The sequence below is a fragment of the Pongo pygmaeus genome, chromosome 5 (assembly GCF_028885625.2).
Source record: "Pongo pygmaeus isolate AG05252 chromosome 5, NHGRI_mPonPyg2-v2.0_pri, whole genome shotgun sequence".
In the NCBI taxonomy this organism is placed as follows: domain Eukaryota; kingdom Metazoa; phylum Chordata; class Mammalia; order Primates; family Hominidae; genus Pongo; species Pongo pygmaeus.
The window spans coordinates 131155009-131182735 of record NC_072378.2 but is presented as its reverse complement, the minus strand read 5'-3'; the positions used below and the strand labels follow the sequence as shown (position 1 = coordinate 131182735).

The 27727-nt window shown below is 39.8% G+C and overlaps 2 protein-coding genes across 45 annotated transcripts in view; one reads left to right on the top strand and one right to left on the bottom strand.

Annotated features, from left to right (window-relative positions):
* The window catches only part of EPB41L2 (erythrocyte membrane protein band 4.1 like 2), a 291214-nt gene extending 278154 nt beyond the window's left edge, over positions 1 to 13060 (top strand). For all 44 annotated transcript variants that reach the window (XR_010126785.1, XR_010126787.1, XR_010126784.1 and 41 more), the window contains one exon: positions 11807 to 13060. The gene's annotated coding sequence lies outside the window, so the exon portion shown is untranslated. The remainder of the gene's footprint in view (positions 1 to 11806) is intronic.
* Positions 13061 to 15264: 2204 nt separating this feature from the next.
* Positions 15265 to 25027, bottom strand: SMLR1 (small leucine rich protein 1). Its single transcript, XM_054492719.2, has 2 exons — positions 24782 to 25027; positions 15265 to 17538 (listed from the first exon to the last, which is right to left on the bottom strand). The coding sequence occupies exons 1-2, from the start codon at positions 25017 to 25019 to the stop codon at positions 17453 to 17455; spliced, it is 324 nt and encodes a 107-aa protein (XP_054348694.1). The 5' UTR covers positions 25020 to 25027; the 3' UTR covers positions 15265 to 17452.
* Between the last annotated feature and the right edge of the window lie 2700 nt (positions 25028 to 27727).

The following is a 27727-nucleotide window of genomic DNA, read 5'->3' as shown; positions in this document are numbered from 1 at the left end:
AGAGACCAACTGTCATGGGGATTCTGGAGGAAACTTAGAAGTGAATCTGTAAGTCCCCATCTTATAACATGACATTAATTGGAAGTGTCCTGGATCATCTGCATGTTAAGAGGGAGCATAGGATAGCAGATTTGCTGGGTTCATATCTACTTCTTAGTTGTTTGACCTTGGCTGGTCTCATCCCTTTGTCCCAGAGCTGTCATCTGTAAACTGGGGATGATAATAGAAGCAGAAGGGCTTGTTTCCAAGGCAGGTTGTTAAGAACTTTTTATAACCTATAAGGTCGGCCATGAACCCTTTTTGCTCTTAAGAGTCCAATAAAAATGAGAATTTTCTACCCCAGAGATAATGAGGTTGAGATGCATGTGAAATGCAGAAATGGCACATTCGGGAGCACAAGAGCTTTGAGAGTGCAACAGGCTTCTGAGCAGGAGAGAGATTTGTGAGTCCCCTGAATGAATTGTGTACTGATGAAGCCTGTGTTTTGAGCTGTGTTATCCAGGGCTAGCTCAGAGTTGAGGTCTGGGGAACAGAGGCCATAAAGAAGGAGGAGCCAGGAGGCAGAAAGGAAACAGGGAAAAGGGGGAGGTGACACAAGCTGCAAGGCAAGATAACTTCAAGAAGGAGAGAGTAACCAAGTATTAAATATGGCAGAAAAACCAAATGAGCATGTTTTTGGGAACTGATGAACAGAAGTCAGCCTGGAGGCTTTGTCAGAGCTGTTTCAGTGTGGTAGTAGGGAGAGAGCCCTGTAACAGGTTGAAAACACATGAAAACATATTAAGTTGAAAACCCAGTAACAGGACCTTTTGCTCTTCCATGAGCTCTGCCTGCCTTCATCTGAGAAGATGGAGAACATTAGGTGTCATGGAGCCATTGGAACTAGTGGTGTGATTATTAAAAGCAGGGTCAATTCACCATTCCCTGGAACCTCTTAGACATCCCACCCATTAACCTGCAATGAATACCTCTAAATTAGTCGTGTTGCTTTTTCCGTTGTTGTGGTACACGAATGCCAATTTCTAAACAAAACAATCTTGTGTTTGTTTCAAAGTCAGGGTAATGTGCAGGGTTTCAAAACATGAACTCATAAGCCAAACAGGAAATTAACATTAGCTGCCTAGCTGACTTGATGAGAGAAAAGAACCCTGTTGGCTGAACTGAGCTCTAGCTAATCATGAGCCACTCATTTACATGTGGGCCCTGATGAGTGTCACCCCTGACCTTCAAAGAGAACAAACCTATTGACTTCCAGATGATTATTTCAGTTCTGCAGGCATATCAAGTGTGTTGCATTTTTATTTTATTCTGTTTTTACCTAGTTGTGCTAGTCTCATACCTAAAATTAGCATCTTATTACTGCTTCATTTTCAATATAGATTAATCACACCTCAGATGAGGACTGACTTCTTCTGCATAGAAATAAAAAGCCAGTTTTGGTTTAGTGAGTTTTAGGCATAGCCAGTTTTCACTCTGAAATGCTGTGGAATGTTCTCATTTAACATTGCTAAATCTACCAGGTGTTATCAATGAGTCAGTTACAATCTATTTGAACTCCCCCCCACACAAGAGGTGCTGGGTGCCACTGCTCTAATGCGTACATTAAGACCAGGCAGTAGTCACTCATTCCCCAAGGCTTGCTCTTGGACATAACCATTACTGACTATTATTTTTTCAAATGAAACTATCTTTATTGTTTTTTTCTGGTAATAAAAGAGAGGTTATAACTTTTTAAAAGGGAGAGATAGTAGAAAATGTCAGTGATCCATAAGTCCCATGCTCCCAGAGACAGAGAATTTCTTTCCAGTGTGTATGTGTGTACTCATAAATATACACACATGTAGACACTCACATACACACACCCCCCCCCTCTTTCTATATAGGCTGATATTGTGATTCTTGCTTTTTCCTCCACTTTAATAGTACATTATAGCTATTAATCCTTGTCGTTACCTCATCATTTTTCAGCAGCTGTTGAATGGATGAGTGATGGTTTACTTAAATAACCCCTATTAATGGGCACTTAAATTAGCCCTCAGTTTTCACAATTATTACATAGCTTCAAAGATTATACCTGTTTGTACATTTTTGTATGTTGATCTCATTGTTTCTCCAGGGCAAATATGTTTGAAAGTGGACTTGGTATGCCATGAAGGTTGTTTTTTGTTTTTGTTTTTTTGAGACAGAGTTTCACTCTTGTCACGCAGACTGGAGTGCAGTGGCACAATCTTGGTTCACTGTAACTTCCGCCTCCTGGGTTCAAGCGTTCCTCCTACCTCAGCCTCCCGAGTAGCAGGAATTACAGGTGTGTGCTACCACGCCCAGCTAATGTTTGTATTTTTAGTAGAGACGGGGTTTCCCTATGTTGGCCAGGCTGGTCTCGAACTCCTGACTGACCTCAGGTGATCCACCCGCCTTGGCTTCCCAAAGTGCTGGGATTACAGGCATGAGCCACCACTGCTTGTCCACCAAGGGTTTTTGACATATTACCAAATTGTCCTCCTTAATGGTTCTGCAAACATAGACCGCCACTAGCAGTTTGTGAGCATATGTTTCCCCACAGCCTTGGTAACAACTAAACATTATTAAACATTAGAAAAAAGCTTTGCTAGTCTGATCAGGAAAGAGCATTTGTTTCTCCCTTGTTTAAACTGTGAGGAAAGAACCTTCTTTGATTGTATTTTTTCAATGCTAGTGAAGTTAGAATACACGCATACATATGCTACACACAGGCACAGACACACACACATAATTTGCATTTCTTTTGGTTGCCAGTTTGTATCCTTTGTCCATTTTCCTATTCAGGTGTCTATTTTTTTCTCTTATAGAGATTAGTTGAATGGATGCATGATAGTTTACTTAAATAATCCCTACTAATGGGCATTTAAATTATCCCTCAGTTTTCACAGTTATCACACAGCCTAGTAACTTGAAAAGATGAGTAACTAATCTTTTCAGATGAAAGTTGTTAACCTCTTAGTCAAATATGCTACATTTTCCCCCCAATTTAAAAAGTTATTAAGGATTAAAAATCCACCAAAAGTGGGGAGAGGGGCAAGACAGAACTGACCGCTTAGAGACAAGCAGGCCATATCCACAGTTTTGTTTTTTGTTTTTGCCTAAAGGGTATATCTTAGAATTTGAATCAATTATTAATGCTTAAAAATTAGAAGATACTCAGCAATTTTAGAAAAATCAGAAGCTCTGATGACATTGAGCCTGCTCTCCCCGTGGTTACGATGCTGGAGCTTAGTAGGTGTGGCCAGCATCAGGCTGGGAGGAGCTCTCTAGGTCACCACAGTGCTACTGCCTGTCATATCCTGTCTTTATGTTGAGGCCCTTGGGGCCCAGTCTCCTTATGCATATATGTTAGCCATCTGGCCTCTGACCGTGTTGGGGTGGTTGTTATGACTTTGTTACCCTGTCCTAGGCTGTGTTTAAGAGTCTGGAAATGTAAAGAATATTTAATGTTAAACTGCCTATAGAGCATCTTCGTGTCTCTCCTCTAACCTTTTTTATAAGGAAATAGGATCCTAGACATTAATGTAACTGCCATAGGTCACCTGGGCTAAGTATAGATTCATTTATCTCAAGGCTTTTCTGTTAGATATCCCAGATAACAATTGTTTAAACATGTACATTTTGTGGGTGGCATCAGAGGGGAATTTTACTATGGCAACTAATTAACAAGTTCGTGTATGTGTGTGTTTTTGTAAAGATACTCCTGTCCTTACGAGGATTACAGTCCAAGGATATATTGATGCTTTCTTGCATCAAAATAGTTGAGTTAGCATTAGAGCACATGGGAGTCTGGACCTGTTCTGTCCAGTATGGTAGCCAATACCCACTTGTGGCTATTGAGCACTTGAAATGTGGCTAGTTCAAATTGAGATGTGTTGTAAGTATAAGATATTTACTGGATTTCAGACATGAGAAAAAAGTAAATTATTTCTAATTTTTAAATTAATTACTTATTGATATAATAATTTGGATATATTGGGTTTAATAACTACATTAAAATTACATATACATGTCCCTTTTTATTTTTTGAAATGTGGCTTCTAGAAAATTTACGTATGTGGCTCACATTCATTGCTTGCAGTATATTTCTCTTGGACAGTGTTGATCTGTGGAGGGTAGGAGGGATTAAGTGAGAGGAAAACCTTAAACTAATATGGCACAATGCAGTTTAGATTGTGTGTGTGTGTGTGTGTGTGTGTGTGTGTGAGAGAGGGAGAGAGAGACAGAGAGAGAGACTGTTAGGGGGCAGGGAATAGTGTTTTAAGCTATCTTTATTTAACTTTGAGGAAAAGTGGTTTTTTTCCCATGCTCCCTCAGATAAAAAGTGAGAAAGTTGTGTCTAGAAATTTCTTTTGATTCCCACTAACCTTTTTTTCTAAAAGATGAAAGCTTTGTTAGTGAGTATTTTTAAGCTCTTATCTGATGCTACAGAGAAATGTTTTCTCATTGCTCCCCATCTTATGGACCTAAGTGACAAAAGCTCAGCTCTAATAGAATATACTGAGTGGAGCCTGACCATAATTCATTTGTTATTTAAAATAAACTTTAAGATTTTGTAGAATGCTTTTATATCAAATTCTCAGAAGATTTGACCTAGCAGAGTGAACCAGAAGACCTTAACAGCTTTAGGGCCAGCACTACTACTCTTAGAAACTTGTGTTACGGCTTCAGTGATTTGAGGAAACCAGTTTTTTAAAGAAGTAAGAGTCCTCATGGGATATCATAGATACAGTTAATCAACAAAAGAGAACAGAAAAACAAACCTGATGTTTTTCTACTTAAACAAGAAAATTGGCAGATGAGAGTAATGGTAAACATGGGAATTAGTGCTTCTTCCTAAAGACATAATGCAATTCTGTTGTTTTCTTTTCCCCCTGTTTCCTCAAGCTCTTATTCTTCAGTCTTACGTTACAAAATAGTCCCTGGTACTTTCACTTCTGGATTCATTAATCTATATTATGAGCCTGTTATGTTCAAGGGACTATTATAGCTGTGTGTGAGAGGGGAAGGCATAGGAACATGCATAAAAATAACATTCAAGGCACAAAAATAGTATGTTTGAAGAGAAGCCTAGATAAAGGGCTGTGAAAGTTGACAGGAGAAATGCTTCTGATTGGCCAACCAAGACAAAGCTCTCCAGAAAGGTTGCAGGAAAGCTCCTCTGTGCAAAGCACCAAGGGCAATCTGGACAGTTGGAGACTGGCGAGGGAAGAAAGAGCACATGGGAAAACAATGGGGAAGGATGTTGGGAAAAGCAAACCTCCATTATGGTTATGTATAGAGTTCTCAGCACAGCTGGAAACATTTGTTGAAGGTAAATTACAGATGGTCTTACCTGCCATGTCCCTTAGTAATATGAATTTATCAGTAGTATGTATGATTGACTGAAAAGCTTCTAGATTAGATGAAGTACCCTGTAAAGACACCAAGATACTGGTAAAGACAGTTAGTAATGGGGAGACTGAACTGGACATCTCTAAGAGTAAGATTGAATTTAACTTGGAAGCAAAGCCAGGAGTAAAATATCATATAGGAACATCTATAAAAGTTAAATCCGGTATTTTTTTGCTTTTCAGTCAGATGAAGCTCAGTATCTTTATTACTCTTTGAAGTAAAGTTATATTAGCACGTAGGCTTTTGAGAGTAATACAGTTCATTCAGAGGACACAGGGCTCAGGAAGGTCAACCCAGTCCCAAAAGGCCTGAAGATGGGACTTGGGCCTTAAAGGACCCACAGAAGAGCCTCCTAAGAAGGTGGGGGCTCCAAACAGCATGAACATGTTCCAGCAAACCAGGAGAAGCAAAGGCATTTTGCTGAATTATTTGTAGAACAGATACTGTGCTTCATTTGACTGCAGAGAAAAACACTGGATTTAATTTCTCCCTCTACTCAGTAGATACACAAATATCTGTGACAGAAGAAAACGGCAGTAGTTTAGTGATAGCAGACTGGATATAAGCAGTTCTCAAACTGAATGGTCTCAGGACCACTTTATACACCTAAAAATTATTGAAGAGCCCAAAGAGATTTTGTTCATGTGAATTATATCTGTTGAAATTTATCATAAGTCAAAACTGAGAAGTTTTATAAATATTTATTAAGTTAAAAATCATCACATAGTGAAAGAAGTCTGTCTAGAAAGACTATATATGTTGTATGATCAAACTGTATGACATCCTGGAAAAGGTAAAATGATGGAGACAGTAAAAGGGTCATTCGCTGCCACTGATCTCCTCAAGAGTCTTAATATCGGGAAGCTATCAAGCTCATGGTGGCCAAAACACCATTTTCCAAATTCTAATGTTCACCTAAAAGCTTGAATTTTATCATTGGCAACAAGTACTGTCAATTGTTTCTCTTGAGGCGACAGGCTCAACTTCATTTTCAATAAAAGGTTTACCTAGTATCCAAATTGAATAACATCCCTTGTCTGTCAGTGATTCTCTCAAGTAAGAAAGGTGGTTTATGAAAAAGCAGCTGCTTCAACTCACAGTTCAGACATTCGCATAGATGCTTTTCCTCTAGACATTGTTGTACTTCTGTATGCAGTTGGAGTGGCGTGTGCATACTTCCCGTTTCATCACACAGAATATTAAAAAGTTGCACTCAGGCTTGAGATGTAGGAAAATTAATATTTCTTCTTTGTCCTTAAGGACATCCTTAAGTGAAACTGTCTTCTCTATTTTACTGCGAGTGCACACTGGTAAAGAATAAGGTGCCAGGCCGGGCCTGGTGGCTCACGCCTGTAATCCGAACATGTTGGGAGGTTGAGGTGAGAGGATTGCTTGAGGCCAGGAGTTCGAGACCAGACTGGGCAGTATAGCAAGAGCTTGTGTCCACAAAAAATTTTTAAAAATTAGCTGGGTGCGACGGTATGTGCCTGTAGCCCTAGCTACGTGGGAGGCTGAGGCAGGAGGATCCCTTGAGTCCAGGAGTTCAAGGCTGCAGTGAGCTATGATTGCACCACTGCACCCCAGCCTGGGTGACAGAGTGAGACCCTGCCTCTAAAAAAAAAGAATAAGGTTACCTCAAATATAGTTTGATTCCTCTGCTTTGACTTATGTAGGCTGAGCTGCCAATAGGTTTACTCACCATTATTTGTTTACACCATTGGTGAAAATGCCAACACACTGAAAAGGACATAATGTCTTAGCATGATAATGAAAACAGTTTTGACTCTATGATCCCCTTAAAGAGACTCAGCAGTCCTCAGGGGCTGCAGGCTACACTTCATGTGTATTTTAATGGTAATACAGACATTTTAAGAATTGACTTTTTTCTGGGTTTAACCAAATGGAAATTTAGCATGCTTGCATTTTTGGCTCTGGGATTTTTATTTTATTTATTTATTTATTTATTCGAGACAGTCTCGCTCTGGCAGCCAGGCTGGAGTGCAGTGGCGTCATCTCAGCTCACTGCAACCTCTGCCTCCTAGGTTCAAGCGATTCTCCTGCCTCAGCCTCACTAGTAGCTGGGATTACAGGCATGTGCCACCACGCCCAGCTAATTTTTATGTCTTTAGTAGAGATTGGGTTTTGCCATGTTGACCAGGCTGGTCCCAAACTCCTGATCTCAGGTGATCTGCCCTTCTCGACCTCCCAAAGTGCTGGGATCACAGGCGTGAACCACCATGCCCAGCTGATTTTTATAATTTAAACAATGGAAATTCTGTTTAGAAATTAAAATCAAACGTGCAAATTGAGGATAAAAGAAGAATAAAATGAAAAGTTCAGCATTTGAAATAACTGTCAAATCCATAAAGTATCATATTTAAAATTTAATTTTACACCCGAGTGCACAGAGTTCATTTTTGCTTGGGAAATGCAGTGTCTTAAGACAGAGTCTTGCTCTGTGGCCAGGCTGGAGTGCAGTGGCACGATCTCAGCTTGCTGCAACCTTTGACTCCCAGGTTCAAGTGATTTTCCTACCTCAGCCTCCTGAGTAGCTAGGACTACAGGCGCCCGCCACCATGCCCAGCTAATTTTTTTTGTATTTTTAGTAGAGACGGGGTTTCACTGTGTTGGCCAGGATGGTCTCGATCTCCTGACCTCGTGATCTGCCTGCCTCAGCCTCCCAAAATGCTGGGATTACAGGCGTCAGCCACTGTGCCCGGCCTTAAGTAAATATTTCATTCTTGTTTTCAGAATATTTGATTATATTATTGCTCTGTGGTAATTGAATGTTCATTAATCTGAAGAAATGTTGTTTTCTTGTATTATTTGCATTGTTGTATTATCTGGGGGAAAACCGCATTTTTGCATTTTTATTGAGACTTCTCTCTAGATGAGTGTTGTACCACTTAAAGGCAGCATTGCTAGTATTTTCTGTCAAATGCTTTTTAAAATCAGTTTACTGAGTCAATTTCTGGAGTAGAGCACTCAGGATTGAGATCAATACAGGAGCCCTTTGTCTCTAGAAACTCAAAGATTGTGCTTTTCAGGCAAGATCATAGAACTTCTATGTATGGACTTTTTTCACCACTGCTCATTGGGTGCACTGAGAGGGATAAATAACTCTCTGATCCCTCTGTGAGTGCTTAAGACAAGGCACGCAACCAACATATATCCTTGAAGAACTTGAACATAGAATTACACCTGTGATTAGATGAAATTGAGCCACATTGATCTATTCTCACATTGGCCAAAAGAGGGGGACATAGACTAAGGAATGTGACTATAGTAGTTAGAAATGTTTACTGACATTGTATAGGCCAGGATGGAACAGTGACACTTGGAAACAGAACAGTGGTATGAATGCTTTTATTTTTGTTGACTTGACCACAATTCTAATACATAAAGTATAATCCATATGCTTAACAGCTATGATCTTACCCAAACTCAGGATGAACCTTGTGATATTGTAAAAGTGAAAGCAGGTTGAATTAATGTCTATAATTAATGCCTGCCAATTTGTATTGACAAAGATGCCCAGACTTCTATGAATATGAGTAGAATTCAAGCTTAGAGAAAGAAAAGAATGTTCTTGAAACTTTTACAGCTTTTACATGAAGAGCCATTGCCTAGTTTTCAGTTTGGTTGGAATATGTAATAAATCATTTAGTCCCACATTCTAGCCTGTAAAAAATTGTCAGATATTAAGTTTATTTCTCACAGACACCTGCCAGAGGACAGAAAAGTACAATATTTCTGATGCTTATGTAGCAGTGACATTGGTGATTCTATCTTTATGTTTTCTCTTTCCTAGCTCAAAAGCTAACTGTTTAGTACTTAGGAACATATTTCTACATGTGTTTAAGTGCAAGAAACAGTCAAAACAGATAAGTGGATATGTAAATAAAGTCTTCGTACATTAAGTTACTTCTTGTTCATCTACGCCAATAAGGAACTGGGATGTTTTGACACAATATCTAATTAACTCAGAGTTAAACTTGATTTACTGATCTTTAAAGAATGAGAAAATAAATAAGTTTTAACATTAAAATGACAATAAAATGATTCTGAAAGCTGTTTGAATCCTAAGAGCACATCAAGGTTATCATTTATAATATTCATTACCAGAAAAAAAGTTTATTAATGGAAAAAATTACATTTTGAGTTTATTTGGGTAACCATGTCTTTTTCTCTATATTTAGCTCAGTAAATGTTGAAGTTTTTTGAGATCAAGATCCCTTCAATTCCAACATATGCTTAGTTTCCTGTAATAACTTTGAAACAAGTTTAATTTTAGCTTTTCTTTACAAATTTATGACTCATTACAAAGTGAAATTTTTATTTTTGATGAAAACAGATGCAAAGAAATAAAGTGACATAGGGCCTAGAGAAAATGGAGACTAGAATCCTAAACATTGTTCTCTCTGTAGGTTTTCAGGCCCTGATAGCATCAGGGGTTTGTTTTTTTAATAACATAAACTAGGCAAAATGGCAGCTGTGTTCAACAAATGATGCATATTTACTAAACAAAGCAAATGGAAATACCAGCTCTGAAGGAACAAGAACAGGTTCCATGACTGAAGGTGTCATATAACCGCCAAATCCAATTTGATTGGTAGTTGTATCCATTTCCCTTCATCATCCCCCACATTTCTTTTCATAATTACTAACCTAAAAAAAGACTTTCTGTTTTCTCCATTGATTTTTTTTCCCCCGGCCTAGAATCAAGCAGAAGTACTAATGAGTAATGAAATAGCTTAAGGCAGACAACAGGGTAGAAAACAGTGAAGTTGATTAATCAATCTGTCCTGAATAATCAAGAGGCTCTAATATTATCTGTGATAAATCTAAATGGTAGGAACTTTTTTCGTTAAAGCAAGACTTAATTTTACCTAATCAAAAGAGTGTACATTCTAATTGACTTTGGGAGCAGTGTCTCTTGGAAAAGACATTAATTACCACTCTGCACTGTCCTTTGTGATTACCTATCATTTGCCAAAACTTCCAACCAAGTTGAAATATAAAATGAAACAATTGCCACCTTAAAACCCTTTTCTCTTTCAGGGCCATTGCACCATCATGGGTTTTTTTAGTCTTCTCCACTTACCTTTGATTATAGACTTCTGGAAGACTCTGTGGCTTTCATTTATTCCTATGCTCACATGAGACTTAGTTCTATCTGTTGGTTTCACTTATTGCTTGTTCTGATGCCCAAATCTATATCCCTAGGTCTAATGCTTCACCCAGGCTGTAAGCCTTCATTCTCTCCTTTTTTCGAGGTCCCAGACTCCAAACCTTATCATCCTGTCTTATACTTCCTTCTTAACCACCACACTCTGATTATTATTCTTAGTGGTGCCTCTCAAATTTCTCTCCCACTTGATTTTTGTGGTGCCCACTCAAGTCTGGGTCCTGGCCATCTGGCAGGAATGCCTGACATTTGTCATCTTCCTCATCCAGCAGGACTTCTGCAGTGGTCTCCTGACTGTTGTTCCTGCCTCTACTCCTTGCCGGCTTCAGCTTATTCATCACACTGAAGCCACAGCAGTGTTTTCAAAACATAAATCACACCATGACAAACCCTTCCTCAAAACCAAAGAAGAAACTATCCCAACCTCCTTTCCTGGGCTTATCATGCCCTGCATGACTGGCCAACCCCAGTTTCTTTTACCTGTCTTTTATCCATGGCTCTTGCACTCTGCCCTGGACCATTGCAGTAGATTGCCAACTGGTCTTTTCGTCCGAATGTTTGTTCTTAATTCATTTTTTTTTTGGTCTGTTAGATCAAGCTGGTACTTCTCAGTCTATTAAAGAATAGACCTAATATTTTGTACCTTTATTTACTACTCACTATACCAATGCTCAACTTTAGTAATGTCCATTTCTTCACCGTCCTATTCCTTCCATTCATTTCTGCCTCCTGCCCCAACATACATCTTACTGTCATAATACTGTGTACTTCTTCACCTCCATGCCTCTTTCCTCATTGTGTTTTTCCACCTGAAGCACCATTTCCATTCGTTTTAGCACAAAGAAAATAGACTTTGACTTTCCCCTTCCCTGAGTATAGCTTTAAAATCTACCTTGGTTTCTGTCTTTAAATTCTTACATAAGAATTGTCTCTGTTTTATGCTAATAAATTCTTTTGCAGTGAACTCTTATTTGCCAGTTGCTTCTAGCGTGCTTGTCAATTCTCCAGGTATTTTAAGGCCCTTGAGAATGGAATAGTGTCTCATGCTTGTCTTCTGGTAAACATACTATTTACTGTAAGACTAGGCAGACAGTAACTGTTGATTACTTGATTGAAAACTTGATGAATGTTACTTAACATTTTTTTCAAGCCTGTGTTTTTGGAATATTTAAGCCTTCTGTTGTTTTTTTTTTTCTCTTCTAGAAAGTCATTTTTTAAACAACACTCAACCTTGTGAACCCCTGAAGATTTTTTGACCGTTCCAAGTCTTAATGCCACACCACTATTCCAGCGAATTTATGCTACAACTGGTAACAATGACCAGAAGCCTGAAGAATTAAAATGCCAACACCAAACCTTTCCTTACCAGCTCTGGTCTATATTGCTCCCATGCATTTAATATATTATTTTGTTTTATAACCACTTCTAAATATTCTTGGCTCTTTCTTTTTGTTGTTGTTAATTAAGGGGTTTTGCTTTTGTTTTCTGTTTACTTTGTGTGCAACTACCTGCTTTTAATGACTCACTTTGATCAAATGACAGTGAACAAATCCAGCCCAAGCTGGTAAGGTGCTGTTCACTTGAACAGGTGCTGTTGTGCAGAAAGGAAACTCTGTGACTAATTTAGATAGTGGCTTTCCTTCTTCTGGATTCTTTTCCTTGAATTCTCACAGTAAATATTTACGGAGTTTTCATATTGCAGCAAATATACTGTATGAGAAAATATTAATACAGATTAAAAGCATTTCTTACATCTTGAAAATTTTCTAATATTTGAGAATTTCACAGGGATGTTTTTTATGTTGGACCCTTTTGACTTTCCAGTCCTGTGACTTTCTACTTTTAGTAGAGAGTCGTAATCTCTGGACTGGAGAATTATGAAGAAGTTCACTGACTATGCACTGTGCTTAGAGACCCTGCCGCACCACAGTGCCAATGCTTGTCAGACACATGCCCTTCGGCAGCATTCCAGAACAGGAGGGAAGAGAAAGAGAAAACTTTCTTCCCTTCTACTAAAAGATTCAGGCAGCTTAAAACCTTAGTGCTTTCTTTCTTAACATACCCAAATTTCAGTTCTTTCCATTATTTGAACACTTGGGTGTAGAACTCTTGCTTTGTATTAAACCTCCTTGTCTACACATGTAAAACTGACCTTTTGTTATTGAGCAGGCCTATCTCTTTCAGATAGTTTTATGATTCACACAGGTTTGAGGATGCTGGGGAGAGGGGGAGGGGGCTGTGGTGGTGTTCTGTTGGTTACAGGAAAGTTATACCATTTAAAGCTGGCACCAGAGACCTGATAGGGACTTATTAACTATATTGAACATTTTTTCCTTTGCCTTTGACCCTATGTATAGTTACGATGCCAGATTAGATTTATAGCAGCTTCAAGTTGTATTAAATGATATTTTGCTTCCTGTAATACTGTTATAAAATAAAGTTTGTTTATTCTCTAAACTTGTCACTTCTCTTTTTCTAAAGGTTTAAAAAAACAAACTTGAGTGATATTTTTCATCAGAAGTCTTAGTATTTTGTGAAAAGTAGCATTTCAAAATCTGTTTTCAGCTCTTCTGTAATTTGATGATGCTGCCAACATCACTATTTGAAACGGTGAAAGCGACGTTGAAAGTTTGTAAATCTAATGTTGAGAGTGCCAGATTCCTTCTGCCTGGTTACATAATCCATTCCAGCTTTTACAAATTCTCCGAGGGATATTTTTGCTTGTTTTCTTTGTGCATTTTTCATTTTGTTTTCAGGAAATATTTTAGCTGTACCATCTGAATCTTGCTCCTCTGCTTCATGTCCTTCTTTACTTTGTGTCCACTGGCCCTCTGTATATCAGGCAAACTAGGCCACTGAGGGGCTGCATCCCAGTCTGATTGGGATGCTTTCTTGTAAAACTTTTGTCGGGGCACACCAGGTTATGGTGTTATTATAGAGCAAATAACCAACAGGGTACATTTCTTGTAAAGTGTTATATAGAATTTTTTTCTCTAGTCATTTAAAGTAAGTACATTAAATACAATTTGCATAACTGTCGTCTTTGAGATCTGTTTCCACTAAATTATCTCTCGCCTTGTGAAAGGTCTTTCTCACTTTCTCTATAATTATTACAAAAACAACAACTCCCTGGAGAATCCCGATTCAGCAAGCCAAGCCTTAGAAATATTGTGGAACCAAATGTGATTTTGCAAATGTATGTCTCATCGGAAAGTTTGTATAACACTCACATTGAAATCATAGGTTGAGCTTCCCTGGGTGTTTTGAAGACCATATTTGCAGTGACAGGAAGAAAGTTTGTCTTCACAGGTCCCGTGGACTAAGAAATGTGGTGTGCGGGGATTAGGCTCAGTTTTATTCAGCTGAGACAGCAAGAACAGGGTTTAGGGTCCTTGGGGCATTGAGAGAATCTGTGGGAATTAATACCCACAGAGCCACTGGAAACAATGTTGATAATTATTCCCACCTGTAGCTACAGGAGCAAGGCTGTCTTTTAAAAAAATATTTTGTATTATAAAATATTTCTCTGGCTGTTATAATCTAATCTGGTAAATTTGGCTAAATGATAGAATAAATAGGAAAGTAGATCAAACAAGGATTTGGAAATTGGATTTGAAAAATTTGAAAAGTGGAAAGAATATTTTTAAATCCCCAATCTGTTTGATGGTAATTATACATTGGATGGTATTTTCGAATACATGTTTTCTGCTGTCTTCTGCTTGTCACTCACATATTAGACTGTATGTCATTGCCTACATTGTGATAAATTCAGAGGCCTCTTCTGATTGGCACACCAATTATAAAGTCAGAAAGTAGGAATCTTGTGAGCATGATTTGAAAATTCTAATAACTTTTTGATAAATAGAAATCAGAAAATTTATTTTCAAAATGTGCTTAATGTCATGAATTCTGAGAGTTATCAGTTCTGAATTTTGATGGTTGTTAGAGTTGTGAACTCTGATTTCTGATATTCAGTCTTGCCAAAGAACTTGAGATTTCACCAAAAAGCTGTTCTTATTGTCTAGGAGTGTTTACCTCTTCTGAATTTTCCAATCGCTAAATTATGTCTGGAAAATTCTGGAGGCTGTTACCTGGCCAGATTATTTTTAAAAAACGTTTGCAAATAACATTTCAGAAAACATAATATGGGCACTTTCTTGCCCAAATTTCTGTTTTATCAGCTAGGTTTAGGATGTGGAGCAGTCATGGACCTGCAGTTTCCCAACACCAAATTGCCAAATTACCAACATGATTATCAAGAGAGATGAAAAGATAATATTTACAGCTTTGAGTTCATTCTGTTAAATTTTTAGCTGGTCACAGTGGGTCACACCTGTAATCCCAGCATTTTGGGAGGTAGAGGCAGGAGCATAGCTTGAGGCCAGGAATTCAAGAATAGCATGGTCAACCTACTGAGACCCTGTATCTACCAAAAACAAAAAACAAAAACCAAGTGAGGCTGTGCACTTCTGTCCTGTAGCCAGAGGCTGAGGTAGTAGGATTGTTTGAGCCCCAAGAGTTTGAGGTTTCAGTGAGCTATGATTGCACCACTTCACCCTAGCCTGAGTGACATAGCAAGACACTGTCTCCAATATATAATATATATATATATGTTTTTTGGTAAATTTATTGAATAATAAATAATGACAATGTGACAGAAATTAAAGCACCTATTAAAGTGTTTTATTGAAGGTCTCCAGTTGGAGAAACATTATCCCTACTGGTGAACCGTTTCAGATACTATAGCATTTGGAATAAGATTAGGAACTGTTGTAGTGAGACCATTTAGGGTTGTGGGAGCATTTCTGGTTCCTGGTGAAAGGCCTTGGAGCATAGGATGCAGCTGTGAATATAGGGTAATGTAGGGAGACTGCCAACTTGGTCTAGGTGGAGGCCAAGACAGCAGAAATGCAAAGGACCGAAGCAGTTCACGCCTGAATGAGATCTTAAACTGGACCTATGCGAATGAGAAGTGCAAAGGCCTGACTGTGCAGCTGCTTGGTAAAGCTGTGCTGGATAAAGGATTTGACAAATTCGTTAGCAGTGCCTTCAGGCAGATGATAAACCCTTGGGACTTGTTCCTTCATGGGAAAATGAACATGTTTCTGCCCCTCTCTACATATTAAAAAACGTTCATAAATCTAGTCAGTTTCATTGGAGATTCTCTACTCTCATTGGATGGCAGAAAAGAAACGAGCCTTGTTCTGAAGTACTTGGTAGTGCTTGGTGCTGAAAACATGTCTATATAGAGTTCATTTGTTATCACAATAGCTGAGATGGTGGACCAGCACCCACCAGAGCCGGAACTGGCCTTCTGCAGTGCCCATTATTGGAGGAAGATGGAGCAAACCTTGATAGCTGAGCCACAAATGTGGCTGGCAGCTGCGTGAGATAGGAATACGATCTGTCCTTTCACACTTTCTGTTAAAGAAAGCATTTTTACATAAGCTGATTTCCACCAGGGTCTAAAAAGAGATCTCTCCCAAAACTGAAAGAATATTGTTATTCCTTCCATATGGCAAGAGCACTTGTTACTCTGAATTAGTTCAGTCTGAAAACCCCGGCAGACATTTTCATTGTAATCAAGTGCAGTAAAATGCAGAAATGAGTGTCGTTATTCTGGCAATAAGTTTTATATTATGCAAGAAGTGCAAGTGGAAACCACTCACAGAATGGGTATCAAGAATTTTAGGGTGGGGCTGAGGGGAAGAAGCAGTAAAAATCCAGCACTGGTGGTATATTTTTGCTTTGGGTCATCCACACAACCTTTTGTATGACTGTAAGCCACTACTGAAACAGGTGCATTTCTTACGGGTGACCACACTCATTATGTTTTATAAAGTGGATCACTCAGCCTGTTAGTGTCCTGCACAAAGATTGGAATGTAACCAGTCTTACACTTAGAATGCATTGAACATCTTTGATTTATGTTAACTGGAAGAATGTGGGGAGCACAACAGTAACCACAATCTAGTTTAACTACCCGTAGAATTAAGTTTCTTTTCAATGACCTATGTTGTCTCTTTGGGGCTCCCACTGAAAGAGAAGAATTGTAGTGCAATGTTGACTTATCCGCATAGTTAGATACAGCTCCCTGTATTTTGGTATTACAGGCAAAGACTTGTATTCTCCTCCTCAGGAATTATGTGAACATTCTATCCTTTCCTTTTCCCATTACCAAATTGCCAACATTTCCAGGTCGCATCATGCTGAAAGCTACATTTGTGGGTGATCCATACCTAGTGTGGGGATACTCCACTTGTTTTGTGCATGTTTGTGACAATAATGATTTGTGAAAGCAATCAGGAAAAGGAGAGAAGCAAAGTCAGGTCCAAAAATGATACCTGAACAGTGTCACTTAAGAGCTGCTGAACTGCAAGAAGAGCAAGTGGAAATATTCTTGCATACGGAATCTACTGAGCTCTCTCCAAGGCATTCATCTTTTGCTATTCATTGGATCTCTACCAAGGTTTCTTCACCTCTAAAATCAGAATAATATGGGTTCCCATGGGACTATGTAGTAAGATGCTGCAGAATTTTATTTTTTAAATATGACCTTTAGAGCAGACACAGCCACAGTAAAAGTTAAAAAGTTACAATGTGTCCAGTGTATATACGCAGGAAATCCATTCTTGGTACTTTTCAAGAGCTGCTGTTTTACTGAGTCTCTGAGAAGTCCCCTTGGATAATAGCTGCCACTTTTCAATATGGTTCAGAATGAGTATCTTAGTATTCTTTCTATTTTGCTATGGTTCTAGTTTATCAACCTACTTTATTAGCTGAACTGTTGACCATTGCTTGCTGACCAGTAGAAACGCACTGTGCTTTAGTTATTGGAAAGTCCCAACTTCACGTCCATTTCATTCTGTGGTACAGGGAAGAGCCATCCTTGGGATTATGTTGGTGATCACAATTCTGGGACAGTTCTTCATTAACTGAAAGGAAAAATATTAGTTAATAATTTGGAGACATCTGAGTGCCATTGGTCATTTAGAGTTCATAAGGGCTATTGGCCAGCATATCTGACACTGGTGGCCTTGGCGAGTCACAGAAGTCCAGGTCTTCCAAGCAGATCCTATTACAGGATCAATGCTTATCTCCTCAACCACATCCAGTGGAAATGTAAAGGCTTCTTTCTAAAGAATGGCCCTGGTTAGAGCAAATAAAATACCACTGTAATGAGAACTGTTACATGCTAAGTATATTTAGATTTTGTTGATTAAGTTGAAACTCCCACAGCAAGTCACAGTGGCTGCCCCTGCTCATCCCTCCCAAAAATGTGTCTGGGCACTTATAGTCTTTAGACAAGTCAAATTAGTTTTCTCCCTTTTACCTTTTGGTATATTTTACTGATGACTCTATTTCAACTTTTTGCAACCTGCTCATTCCTTAACCCCTTAATATATAATTTCAGTTAAAGCTACTCTACTAAAATATTGAAACTCACCATGACATCGAGTTACTGATTCTAGTGGCATTTTCCAATCCCTAGTTTTCTTCCTCAGTAGCATTCAACACAACCCCTCTCTCTGTCTGCCCCCATCATTCTCCTCCCTTTGGCTTTTATTGTGTGCCACCTGTGTACTTTTATCTGCTCCTTAGCTTCAACTATTACGTCTCTGGCAATAACTAGATTTGATTTTTAGCCCTGAGATCCCTCTTGAGATCCTGAAACATATTCGTTGATCTTCCTCGTACATCAGAAGACACAGCTCTCTTCCTGAAACCAGGATGCACAACTGATCCTGCTTTCACCCTCAAAAGTTTTGTTTTCAGAAGTATAATTAATCAAGCCAGAGACCAGGAGCTTCTAATCTCATGGGAGATAATAAACATGTTTATAGGCTTGAACCTGAAAATGCTGTCTTAGGCTCCCACATAAAGCCCATGCAATTTATCCCTTGCTTGATACATTGTATGTCATGTACCCCAGGACACATGCACTTTCCCTGACCAGTCTTCCACAAATGCTTATCATTGTTAGTCGGGGAGGGTACATATGCGTTGGAGAGTGACAAGTCCTTGACGACATGGGCCTCAAGATTTAATAGCCAATACTTACTGAGCACTTGCTCTGTGCCAGGCTCTGTGTGAAGCCCTTTGCAATCTTTCTCATTCAATTCTTGTGATGACATGATGAGCTAGTCATCATCATTATTATTAAATTACTGATGAGCAAACTGGGGTAGAAAGAAATCATGATGAAGTAATTTCCCCAAGATCAGAGAAACTGATGAATTCAGGATTTGATTCCAGGCAGTCTGACTTCAGAGACCACACTTTCAGCTACTGAGTCACACTGACTTTCCGTAGATCATTGCTATTTCAAAGGTATTCCTTTGAGATGGCCCATGGCTTAGACTTTTAACTCACTGAAATATGAGTAATTTATTCCCTTTTATTCTTAATTACCAACGGCTAACTGCACAATAGGGTGCTTTGAATGAGGGACCAGGATACAGATTGTAGAGCTGAAAATGGGTGACCTGAATAATGAGACAGAAAAAAAGTGAACTCTTAATTAAGAGTGGAGAGAGAACTAGAATGGAGAGGCCAAGAGGAAGCTCTTCAATCTACAGTGAATCATCTACCCAGTGAATAAAGTGTCTTTGCTAGGCACCATGTGAAGAGTGAGAGAAGTAAAATAATGCCTCCCTCACCTAAAAGAGCTTGCAATTTGGCTGTCATTCATTTCATTGGGTCTATTAAGGAGGGTGTGCAGAGATTCGATAGGCAGGTGGCCTTGAAAACACCCAAGGTCGTGGTTGTGGAAAATCCTGCAAGCAATGCAGTGTGCCCTGTTAGATCACAGGTAAAGAAATGTGATCTGACTCAGGCAGATCTTTATGTGGAGGAATCACCATCATCAATAATTATTATGACCCCTGTTATATTAAGAGATTGATCAAATTCTTCAAAGATTTTGTAAAATTTCTGCCTTGCTTAAAACTGTCCCACAATTGGTGGTAAGTTTATCTGTCTGGACCAAAAGGACTCAACAGATAGGACCCCTACTGAGGACTCAATACTCCAGAGGTGGTGCGTCGGTGAAGAGGGGCTATCTCTGGAGCCAGCCATGGTTCGAATCCTCTTTCTACCACTTTCTGGGTAGGTAACCTTGGGCAATGTACTTAATTATCCCAAGACTATTTTAATAATAGCTACTGTAATGCTATAATGACACAAACAGTGCCTTCTTAGAATTCTCAAGTTAGCAGGATAATAATAATGACTAACAGTTGTTCAGAACAGGCACTGTTAAGAACCTTGTATGTATTACCTCACTTAATCACCATACCAGTCCTATAGTATGTCCTGCTGTTATTTCTATTTTACAGACCAGGAGGCCGAAGCTTCAAGAGGTTGAGTAGAGAGAGTATGAAGTTCAGTGGAAGATGCTTAGCCAGCCTGTATATTATCAGTACTTTAGTTATTTGTTTTAGGATGTACGTTGCTGAAGGCCAAGACCTGGTCAACTACCTGACTTTCTTTTTGGGTCCAACTCCATGCAAAAACATTTAGGCATTTCAGTAGACACGTTTTAAAATTTAATTAAATAATGACTATTTTTGGCCATGTTTGTCATTTTAGACAACAATTGTTCCTGATCAGGGTGATGGTGTTTTGGGGGTGGGGTGGCCTGGAAGTAGAGGTTTGGGAATCTCAGGACTTGGGGAAATAAGATAATGAAAACTTCCAACCTAGAAGATGCAAAATGTCCATGACAATGGCTGATGCAGGGATTGGCTATGGGAAGTTCATGACACACACTTCCACCCCAAGAGCTACTCTTCAAGGAAATTGACACAGATTGAAGAGTGCGGGATGTTAGAGAATTTTCTTTCTTCCTTTGCGAGAAAATTGATATTCTCTACATACTAATTAAATTTACATGCACCATTACCTCCTAAGGCTTGAAGTGTGGGGATTAATGTTGAGTGATTACAATATCTCCACATGCTTTCCATCACATCTTAAAATGGCTCTCTTGTCTGACAGACCCAGCTGTATGAGACAGGCAAGCTGGTTTTCTGTTTTAGAATGCAGGACTCTGGGGTTCTGCGAACATGCCAGTTAATCTATCAATGTCCCTCCCTTTACAGGAATAAAATAGACATGATTACATTTGCCATAACCCTGGTTGGAAGATTAACGACATGACATTTGACCATCTGTTGACAGTTTCTTAAGTGGATGCTGTGAAATGGAGATACAAACTGGTGATATTTTATTTCGAGTCCAGTGATCTCATTTGCCCTCAAACTGGAGAGAAGACAGTACTACTTACCCTTAGGAAAATGGTGCCAGAAAGAACTATAATTTTTTCAAAGCTACATGTTCTTAGAGTTTGGGTGGTTTTTCTTCTTAGGAGGAAGACATATTTGGAATTAAAGGGACCAGATCAACCTAAAAACGAAAATATCCATAGTCTATAGTTGGCTGCTAACACTGGAAAATATAATCAAGAATTACTCCAAAAAAAAAAAAATAGATGCACTGATTCCATGTGGGAGAGGAGGGAAATACAACCAAAAGATGGTTTGAATATAAACTTCTGGAGGGAATGTATAGTGCAGCTTGCCCATCAGCTGCTACCCTGACCAGGAATCTGTCAAGGACACCATCCAGGGCCCCCTCTTTTCTCACCCAGTTTGCTTTGGGCTCAGTCTCAACAGAACAAAAACTGCCATGAGGGAGGACTACTTTGATCCACTCAGCTATGCTGTCCTCCTTACAGGAAAGGGGTCCGGATCCAGACCCCAAGAGAGAGTTCTTGGATCTTGCACAAGAAAGAATTAAGGGCGAGTTCGTAAAGTGAAAGCAAGTTTATTAAGAAAGTAAAGGAATAAAAGAATGGCTACTCCATAGGCAGAGCAGCCCTGGGGCTGCTGGTTGCCCATTTTTATGGTTAGTTCTTGATTATATGCTAAACATGGAGGGGATTATTTATGCCACCCCTTTTTAGGCCATGTAGGGTAACTTCCTGACGTTGCCAGGGCATTTGTAAACTGTCGTGCTGGTGGGAGTGTAGCAGTAAGGACGACCAGAAGTCACTCTCATCACCATCTTGGTTTTGGTGGGTGGGTTTTGGGTGGCTTCTTTCTGCAGCCTATTTTATCAGCAAGGTCTTTATGACCTGTATCTTGTGCTGACCTCCTATCTCATCCTGTGACTTAGAATGCCTCAACTGTCTGGGAATGCAGCCCAGTAGGTCTCAGCATCATTTTACCTAGCCTGTATTCAAGATGGAGTTGCTCTGGTTTAAATGCCTTTGACATCCTCACTAAGCATCTTCCAGATGGTTGGCAGTAATAGTGTTTCTAGTCATTAGTATTCTTTCCAACAATAAATTTCAGATGGGACCCCCATTGCGTTAAGTAACTGATGCACACATTTTTGTTCTGCCATGATAAATAGCTCCTTCTGCCTCCTCACTCACTCTTCCTGTAATTCCTACCTGCAGCCTGGAAGCTCCAGGCACACTTCAATTAGAGCAAGCCCAAGTAGGAGACAATGGGGAAAAACCACAGAAAATGGAGGCTCATAACCTGGCTGGGGGTGCCCCTTCACTGTAGAGGATCCTGCCTCTGGTGAAGTGCTCAGCCCTGACACTGAGGGAAAAGTCCAGGTTATTATTATAGCTCTTTGATCAGACATTTAATGAGGCCAGAGTCAGAAACATACAGATTTGCAACACCTCCTCTAACTTCTGCTGATTTTGTCAGATGCGTTCTGTGGTTTTCTAGAACTGGGATTATTTTCTCTTAGTCTTAAAAACCCATAGAAAAAATCTGTCCCAGTATCTGGGACAGTCCCTGGTATATGATAGACTGACAAATATTTGTTGAATAAATGAATGAGAATTATCACTATCCAGAATATGACATAAGTTTGGAGTAAGCTTTAAAGTTGGTGTAATGACTCTACCCAGTGAGCATGGACCCTCATCGTGTGAGGGTGACATGCTTGCTTTCCCTTGGGTTAGATCCTATGCTACAAAAAAAAAGGCTCTGAGATGGAAGGGACAGACTTACAGTTGTGGGCAAGTCTAGAAGTCAAGAAAAGCTCAGTAGCATGTCAGAATTTGGAATGAAGAAAGGGGAAGGAAGTGTGAAGAAACTAGGTTATTGGGAGCCTCTGCTCTCTTCACTCAAATCCTTCAGAAGTAGTTTCAATTGTATTGAGTTACAAACTTACAGTAGTAACTTTTGTCTGAGACTTGATCTCTAGATAACTTGCACAGGCAGGGAAGTGCTGAAGATAGGAGGGCATCACCGTGCAATCATCACAGAGATGTACACACATGGAGCACTTCCTCTGGGGCTCACACTTGGACTGTGTTTCCCCTGCATCAGCCCCTGTGATGCCAGGCCATACCCTGCACATTGACTTTTCCAGGGCATTCTAAAGGAATGTGATTGATACATTTATACCTCAGAATTATCTAAATAAAATACTATAGACCCATTTACATGTTACATATTACAGACGTTTTTCCAGGAATGAATAAAACTATAAAACAGATTCACCCTCTTTTTGCAGAGTCTATCCCAAATACCAGATGTCCCACTGAATTAACTGGCCTGTAATAGCTGGGAAGTAGAGGCCAATAAGGGATCTTGATATCCATGAGGCTATCTAGACCTGTACTTGTGCAGTTTTTGAAATACTGAAAAATTCATCCAGCCAGAGATGAAACTTGGAAACTACAGGAAGTCTCCAAGTCCCCAGTGGTGACATCAGCATTCTTTTATTGTCCCTGGGATGTTCAATGTCCATGGGAGGCTGAGATGCAGTGAGTGTCACTGATGGGAATCTTTGCAACAACTCTGAAAAACGTTTCGACTTGGAAGACACTGAAGGGAAGCCATGGTTAGGATCTTCGGGATTTCTTATTTCTCTTCCTTTTTGGAGGCTACTTCCGGGGTTCAGTGGTAATGAATGGCTGGGTGACAAGAGCATCCAACAGACTGGTCTTAGGGCAGTGGAGGATAAACTGACTTAACAAAGAAAAGGCTTTATCACATGAATATTATAGAGTGAGGCAGAATATGGCTTGACCACTCAACAAAAGGGCCGTTCATAAAAATGAGACACACAAAAAATGAAAGGCTAGGGGGATATTTGAGTAAGTTATGATGAAAAACTTGATTCCATGACATACTCTCTATGTCTCCTAGGATTTCTTTATGTTCTAAATCTCATCTTAGGAACAAATATCCCTCATTGTACTTGTGTTAGGTTATATATTATAGCATTAGTGATTTAAGATTTCCACAAAATCTTGGCAAGTCCAAGAAATGCCTTCATGTATGTTATTACATAAACAGATGTTCAAAGAGGAGGGGTTTTCAAATTTGTTTTAATATGACACTATCCAAATTAAGAAATATGACTGGTCTTTGTTGATTTTGCTAAAATAGTTATTAACCTTGATGATATTAATCTCATGTGTACTTGGCACAGTATTAACACATAGTCTATCTAGTTACAGCCCAGTTTCATGAATTTTAATTATAGCAGAATAAACAGTGTCAATCCAAGACCCAATTGTCCATTCCAAATCACCTTAAGCTTCCTGAGTTATTTGGTTTGGTTTGTTTTTTTCCATCTTAAGACTATAATCCCATGGAATGTTTACACCAAGATCAAGTATTTATCTATCAGGGCTTTACATTTACAAAGACTGTGACAGCAGAATGTTTGGAACATTCCCTGACCAGAAGTTCAGTGGATGAGAAAGTTGTGTGTGTGCACACACATGGGTGCATACACACGCACGGACATGCATGCACATGGCCACATAAACACATCTGTCATGTAAAGAAGGCAGACCATGAACAATGTTTTCACATATGTGACAATATTGCCTTGAGAGAGAGAGACAAGCAACCATATGTCAAAATTGCTGACTCACAGTATGTCTGTGAGGTGCTACAGGTGAGGGCCCCCTACAGCAGGCCTTCACATCTCAGCACAAGATCCACACAGTGGAAAGCATCGAACTTGGCCAAATTGATCAAGGAACTTGAGAGAACACTGATTGAGAAGTACCTGCAAAATATATATATATATATGTTTCTCCTGGCCAGAAAACACTGATGGCGCATCGGTATATTTCAAGATGTGCTGTGGGAAAGGATGCCCAAGTTCTTCCTTGTGTGGCCTCAGACTTACCCTCAATCAGTTTGATCCTGAAGTAGGCGATGAGGAGGAGCAGCAGCAAAGTCACGGGGAGGAAGACCCCAGAGAACAGGAACCAGCCAGGGAGCTCCCTCATGAAAGCTGACAGCACAGAGCTCATTGCCAACCACACAGACCCCACGGGGACCGTGGGAGTCACACTCAGGACCAGGGCAGCTTTCCTCTGAGTCTGCACTTGTTTTCTTCTGGGGCTCCAGCCTTTGCTCAGCATGTCTCAGTGGAACTTTTTGTGGACTTTGCTCTATTTAAATAGTCTGATGAATGCTGATAGGATTGCTGGCAGGTTACTCTGTAACTCAGCTACTAATTGTAGAGGAATTGAAAGGTCCATCTTCCAAGCTCTTGCAGAGATAAGTATGTATCTGGCAGGGGTGGGGATGATCCTGGGAAGCTGAGTTTTTTTGTGATAAGTTTATTTGGAATGAAAATTACCTGACCAAGCAAAACTCATTGTTATATATATTCTTTCTATGTATTCTCAGACATAGAAAAGTTTTCCCCGTATTTCCTAAATTTTAGAGTTAAAAATTTCTTAATAGTTATGCCACTGTACCTAAGTACTTATGTCTAGAAAAAAGTGAATTTTCCTTTATACATAGTTGATACAATTAATACCAAGGAAAGAGAAACAAGGCTTTTCCCACATGTAGAAATTATTCCTCATATATCCTACTCAGAATACTTCTCTGAGAAGTGCATTGGTTTATTCATTATTCGACAAACATTTAATTCTACTAGAACCCAACCTCTGAACTAGATGCTGGGTATACAAAGAAGAGTAAGTCATGGGCCCTGGCCTTTAAGAGTGGAGATAGACAGAGAATGGCCACAGTGTCCATGGCGGAGAGGCCCATGATGTGGCCCCATCTCCTTCTTCCCGAGGTGCATTTGTCCTTGCTGGCTGCATGAGGTCATACTCTCCTCTGCTCTACTGGGCCTTTTCTGTGGCCCACCATTCGCAGTTAGAAGGTGGCCTCTCATTGATAGTGGTATGGGTTGTGCGGTAACTCCAAAGTTTCTGGGAAAAGAAAGGGCAATCAATGGACCAATGTCAAAGTTGACATTGACTTGTTGACTATGTTGAGTTGTCATTGACTGCTTTAGTGAAAAATTTCCAAAAATATTGGTCTAAAAATGAAAACTGACTAAGAGTCATATTCAAAAGATGCCCTGGAGAATTTGGAAGAATGTGGGGAGGAGAAACTGGCAGCCACCTTTTTGGGTTCATTCCTTCTGTCACGTTCTAACCCTGTCCCTGAGTGCCCTTTAGTGGTGGCTGGAGGAGTCTATCAAGGACAAGCCGCTGTCAGTGCCTCCCACATTCTTGCATCAGGGACTTTGCATGGTCATGCAGTCTTAGTCCCAGCTTTAAAATTTGCACCGTAATTTACAAAATAATAAGACTGGAGAGGGTCTCCAGGGTACATGCCTGCATTCCTGATCGATGAAGAGTTAGCAACTTCTCTTTCAGAAGACAGACATCTTAATTTCAGGAGGAACCCTTCAGAATACCTGAGTTTAAGTCAGCATTCATTTACTCACTTACGTATTTCTCTTCTCCCACTCTGCAAACCCATGAATGGTGTTTACTGCTATTATACTTTCATGCCTTCCATTGAGATGTTTCTCTGGTGCTCTTTCAGTTTGAACAGGATGCTAATTTGTAAAGTGTCAATCTTCAAAGAACCTCTGTGAGCAGGTGACATTACCAGGGAGATGTCAGGCAGCTGTTAGGCAGACTGTTTGTCATATTCTTTCTTCCTGTTTCATTTCCATTCAGCAAGCCTTCGTTGAATGCCTAAACAAAGGTAAGTTAGGGGAACAGGAAAATAAATGACAATAATGTTAGCTTCCAGATCAACATATAAACAAAGTATAGTGGAAGCACTGAAGAGAGACTGATTAATTCCAGCCATGGAATTGGGCTGAGCACAGTGGCTCATGCCTGTAATCTCAGCAATTTGGGAGGCTGAGGCGAGTGGATCGCTTGAGCTCAGAAGTTTGAGACCAGCCTTGGAAACATGGTGAAATCCTGTCTCTACAAAAGATACAAAAATTAGCCAGGTGCCGTGGCATACACCTGTAGTCCCAGCTACTCAGGAGGCTGAGGTGGGAGGATTGCTTGAGCCCAGGGATGTCAAGACTGCAGTGAGCCATGATCGTGCCACTGCACTCCAGCCTGGGTGACAGAATGAGACCTGGCTAAGAAAAAAAGAAAGACGGATATTTGAGCTGAGGCTGGAAGGTGGGTAGCTGAAGAATGCCGTCCTCAAAACCATGACAGGAGCGCTGGTTAGGGTTTAAGGAGGATAGGGCAGAATAGTTGAGAGTAGCTGGATGATGTGGGGTTCAGGCCAGAGAGTGTCTTATGAGTTGAGGCTGGAAGAGTGGGGTGGTGTCAGAGCTTATAGACTCTTGAATGTCCTGTTATGTCCCATGCTATTTGAACAAAGGCGACCAATTAAAGGTCTTTGATCATGGAAGTGCATGATCTGACCTGAGCTCAGTGGGCACTTAGGTAGGACTTTAAAGAAGGGACTGAAGAGAAGAGATCAGAATAGGCTGTCTCATCATGGCAGCAAGATATAATAAGTTTGGGATTAGAGATGGCAGAGAGAGAGAGAAGGGCACAAGAAAGCTGCAGAAATGAAACAAACAGCCCTGACACACACAATTCAAAGATTACCACAAAGTAATCTTTGAATGCTTACTATTTGTCAGGCACGATATAAAACAGTTTATGTTTATAATCTTATTTAATCCTCACAGTAATCTTATGTGGAACAGACTCATTATAAAGATGAAGAAGCAAAGCAAAGAGAAGGTAAATGACTTGCCCAAGAAACAAATCTGATAAGTGTCAAAGTTAAGACTCAAATCCAGTGCCCATGCTCTCATCCACTGTGCAATGCTTAGCTG

Coding starts and splice junctions, on each gene's coding strand:
- SMLR1 (XM_054492719.2), bottom strand. CDS start 25,019: ATGCTGAGCAAAGGCTGGAGCCCCAGAAGAAAACAAGTGCAGACTCAG. Junction 17,539..24,781: donor CAGGATCAAACTGATTGAGG/GTAAGTCTGAGG, acceptor TTTTCCTTTCAG/TTAATGAAGAACTGTCCCAG.